At 44.1% G+C, this 5,000-nt stretch overlaps 1 protein-coding gene across 1 annotated transcript in view; it reads left to right on the plus strand.

Annotated features, from left to right (window-relative positions):
- Nucleotides 1-5,000, plus strand: part of igdcc4 (immunoglobulin superfamily, DCC subclass, member 4) — a 113,511-nt gene that overhangs the window by 90,772 nt on the left and 17,739 nt on the right. Inside the window, exon 20 of the mRNA XM_063189968.1 lies at nucleotides 3,122-3,266. Coding sequence (XP_063046038.1) covers nucleotides 3,122-3,266 — 145 coding nt within the window. The remainder of the gene's footprint in view (nucleotides 1-3,121; nucleotides 3,267-5,000) is intronic.

The following is a 5,000-nucleotide window of genomic DNA, read 5'->3' on the forward strand; positions in this document are numbered from 1 at the left end:
AACATCACGCGATGTCATAACCTCTTTGGCAGGATACGGGAAGACTTTTTGGTAAATTTTGAGCTCCATCCTTCCATAATTTAATCCATTCTTTTTCATGTTCTCATAGCGGGAAAATTGCCTGTCAACAGTGTTATCAACATATTTATAAAAATCTGAATTAGAAATCACATGTAGAAAAACACAGATAAAGCATACAGATACATGAATTGATTAAGGTGTTGTGGTGGAACTTCTGAGGTCCTCAGTTAGCACAACACCATAAAAATGGCTGAAATGTCAACGGTGTTACCGTCAATGGTGTTACAATTAAGTATGACAGTCAGGGTTGCCAGATGAGGCTGATGATTTCCAGCCCAAAAAATGATCAAAATCCGCCCTAAAAACCCGCCCAATTCTATTGATTTATATGGCAGTGGGAAGGTTTTTCTGGTAGATGCCATTTTTACCCGCACACGGCCATCCTAAGCAGCCCAATTGGGCGGGAACCAGCCCAATCTGGCAACACTGATGAAAGTTGAGGAGGAGTATGTTTTTGCCAATTTATATCCATATTGACAGACAAACAAACAAAATAATTTGTGTTCTAGGGAGATGGGTTTGTCTGCTCTGTTTTTTTCTCCTAAAAAGTGCCGACTTGTTCCCCTGCACTGTTGACCGTAACACCATTGAGTAACACCGTTGACTGTTTCGAAAGTGTTTTTGCGCTATTGATCCCTTATGTGTTGGAAAAATCCCATGAACATACACTAGGGATTATCTCTGGAGAAGGAAGTCTTGTGTAAGGAGGGTGACTATATTCAAATCAGACGTTACAGGGATTTATGATGAAAAATGTGTCAGTCTGTATCACAGTGACTCATAAAATACTTCTTATGAAGCTCAACAATCACATTTTCTATATCAGTTGCACAGATTAATGACAACATTACTGCTAAGGGACATACGCACTTTCAAACATATATTGTTTCAACTCTGTAGTATTTTTATAAATGTTTGAAATGATATAGTATTTGTCCATAACACTGTTGACAAAATAATTAAGCAAATGTTCGCTTTCATTAGAGTATTTATCAAATGATTTAAGATTAAGCTTGGCAATTTGTTTGTTTGGAAACTTAAATATATACACTATGTAAACATCTAGGTCATTTAGTTGAAAAAAAATACTGATAATTGACATTTTGCTTTTGCCAAAAGCGTAGGGGAATCGTAGAATCGCTCGTGTGTGTGTGTGTGTGTGTGTGTGTGTGTGTGTGTGTGTGAGTGTTTCCTACAAGGGCAAAGAGAGCAGTCATCCCAATTAAAGCCCATATGACAGGGGTCCCATGTGGACGTTTGTTTGTTGTTGTTTGTGTGTTACTGATCCAGGGTGGTATAGAGCTTGAAAGTCCCGCCCCCTTAGTTCCGCATTCACGGCTCCCTAGCCGACCATCCAACAGCGCGGTAGCCAGTAAATATCTTCTGATTCCAGTCATGACTGTATATGCGCTGCGTTACAAATAAGCTGGTTAAGGAGCTAAATTTAGATTATTCAGGATAAAGTATTAGTATTTTATTCCGAGGCCGTCTGCATGAAAAATGTGAAAAAACACACCCTTCTAAATCGTTCAGTGTTTGGTTAAAAAATTATGTAAAAATCTTAGAAACAGCATATGTAAAGCCCGTGGCACAATTCATAGGGGATCGAAATATAATTTTAATATTGCCATTATATACTAAAACTGTCCACTTAAAACGGAGTGAGGTCCCGTGAAGTTGGAGGATGTGACATCAAGCTCTCTTCCAAGTGGTAAACCTGACTACAGGAAGTGGTATAAACCTGACTACAGGAAGTGGTAAACCTGACTACAGGAGGTGGTATAGACCTGACTACAGGAAGTGGTAAACCTGACTACAGGAAGTGGTAAACCTGACTACAGGAAGTGGTATAAACCTGACTACAGGAAGTGGTAAACCTGACTACAGGAAGTGGTATAAACCTGACTACAGGAAGTGGTATAGACCTGACTACAGGAAGTGGTATAGACCTGACTACAGGAAGTGGTAAACCTGACTACAGGAAGTGGTATAGACCTGACTACAGGAAGTGGTAAACCTGACTACAGGAAGTGGTAAACCTGCTACAGGAAGTGGTATAGACCTGACTACAGGAAGTGGTATAAACCTGACTACAGGAAGTGGTAAACCTGCTAAAAGGTGTCATTAAGGGTGCATCCCAATATTTGACCTTGCCTCCTCCACTTGTGCTTGTCTCCTCGTCCCGCCTCCTGGCCCCTCCTCCGTGGCCAAAGCGATAAAGTTTCCCAGCTGTCATCCTCACCACAGCAACTTTTGAGGGACTGTTTTTCATTCGCCATCCCAATTGCAAATGAGAAAAAGACTTTACAATTGAGCTTTTGCAAGATATTGAAATATAATGCTGTTGTCAGTGATGTCATCATGACGAGAAGCAAGTGGAGGAGGCAAGGTCACATATTAAAACGCACTCTAAGTGAAGAAAATGAAGACTCCAAGACCTGCTATTACATGATATACTGCAACCTCAAGGTGAACTTAAAGGGGCTCTATGTAGGATTAGAAGTTTAATTAATCACGGTCCCGAGTCAGCCGATGATTATTTGAGTCAATAGTAATGCGTGCGTGCACACACACACACACACACACTCACACACACACACACACACACACACACACACACACACACACACACACACACACACACACACACACACACACACACACACACACACACACACACACACATACACACTTGTTTGTTCATCCATGTCATATTACGCTGCAATTCTCATGTCAATGTGCTGTCCCTGGAGGCCTTTTGGATTTCTGCCAGCTCCCCCCCCCACACACACACACACACATACACCGTGTTACATACTTCCACACACCCATCTTATTTAATCACACATTTAATCACTCTCTCCCAATCTCTCTATCTCTCTGCCCCCCCCTCTCTCTTCCTCTCTCGCTCTCTCTCTCTCTCTCTCTCTCTCTCTCTCTCTCTCTCTCTCTCTGCCCCCCCCCCCCCTCTCTCTCTCTCTCTCTCTCTCTCTCTCTCTCTCTCTCTCTCTCTCTCTCTCTTTCTCTCTTCTTCACCCAGGGACATGATGGGTGGCGTTGACTCTGGTCCGGTGTCCCCCCATTTTGGTCGAGGGGGGGTTCGAACCGTGACCCCCTCCCTTCCTGACTGCAACGACTGTCACGAGCTGGAGACCCTAATGCCTGGACCCTGTGGCCTGCACCAGGTTACACACACACACACACACACACACACACACATACACACATACACATACACATACACATACACACACACGCACGCACGCACGCACGCACGCACGCACGCACGCACGCACGCACGCACGCACGCACGCACGCACGCACGCACGCACGCACACACACCAGGGCCGCGTTAACCCTCGCCGAGGCCCGGTGCAGACGCAATCCGGGGCCCCTACACCACATTATAATGAGCCATATTCAAAACGCATGAAACAACGCAGGCTACACGTTCTACTCCAACACAAAAAAGGGTGCGCTGAACCCCCTGCTGAGTTCACCAGTCGCAACGCAAGCCATTGGAAGCATAGCCAGCGGACATAGAGGAGATACTGTACACTATCGTTTGGCAGAGTAAACGTCGGTTCAGCTAGAAGAACTACCAAACAGAAGCACAACAAAAAGTCTCTTAATTTTGTTACGTTGCTGCCGACCAATTTGTCGAATCGAAACCGTCGTGGGAAACACGTGTTATCTTCAACCTCCAATGGAAAGACTGGCTGTCTCAAAGGAAAGATCAGCTGTCGCTTGTCGCGAGGAAGGGGAATCCCCTTAGCAGCGAACCAAAGCGAAGCTGTCACGAAATCCCCTCAAAATGTACCATAGGCTACCAATTAAAAAGTCAGATGTTTTCATCTAGGTGGCGCATTACACTGCAATAGTAGCGTATGCAATCATTACAGTAGACTAGACTACGGTGCAAATTCGTAATGTTTAGATGTGGATGTGGATGTGGATGTATCACACAAGTTTTTTTTCTCCCAGATAAGAGCCACTTGCTAACTGAACAATCCGCGAGTGGTACCCAGGCATGTTTTAACTGAACACAAACCCGAACGCAAAGATATAGGCCTGACAGAGCATCGACATTATTACAGTGCTTTAGGGAAATGGCCATAACAGTGCTTTAGGAAAATGCGACTATATAATTTTAGTGTTTGCTAGATTGTTCGTCCTGTGGTTGTCAGACTGTCGAAACTTTGAGTGCTGGTTGGTGCACTTGCTACGTAGCATTATTGTGAACACTTTTAAAAAAACACCTCAGAAGTGGTCCTCGCCGCGCCATGCAAGACTTTTGTTTCGCGAATATTCCCCATGTTTTAACTAGCCTATAGAATAAGATAAAGTTAGGTTGGTGTGCTGTGCTCTGTTTGCTTTAGCTTAGGCCTACATGATTGCACAAGTCCATGATCGCTATGCAACAATTACAAAAAGCGATTATAACACTGACATTACAAAAATAGATAACGTTGCCAACCTTCTCTTCAATGCGTTAATCCATGCCGGGCAGTTTATCCGTACAATCTGAAGCAAGTGCTGACGCCGACTTCCTCATCTTTTTTTAGACAGTAGCCCATCATCAAACTCAAAAATTATTGGCCACCGTTTTCCCCTTTTGGCACACAACCAGAAGCATCTGACTGAAATGACAAGTTCCGAAGACCTCCGATTCCTGCGTGCATGCAGAGGCGATTCTAGGCTCAGTAGGGGGGCCAAGCGAAAATTAAAAAGTAAGAACACTTGTAACAAATCGCCAGTACTGTTCCCCAGCCAGCTACAGTCTTGGGGGGCCCAAGCTGCCTGTCTAGCCTGGTGACAAGATATACATATGCGCCTCTGCTTGCCTACGGATGGCGAAATGCGTCAAAAGTTCAATTGATCGTCTCAAAATATCGTTTCATATTTTCCAATCTCACGCA

The sequence above is a fragment of the Engraulis encrasicolus genome, chromosome 23, assembly GCF_034702125.1.
Source record: "Engraulis encrasicolus isolate BLACKSEA-1 chromosome 23, IST_EnEncr_1.0, whole genome shotgun sequence".
Classification (NCBI taxonomy): domain Eukaryota; kingdom Metazoa; phylum Chordata; class Actinopteri; order Clupeiformes; family Engraulidae; genus Engraulis; species Engraulis encrasicolus.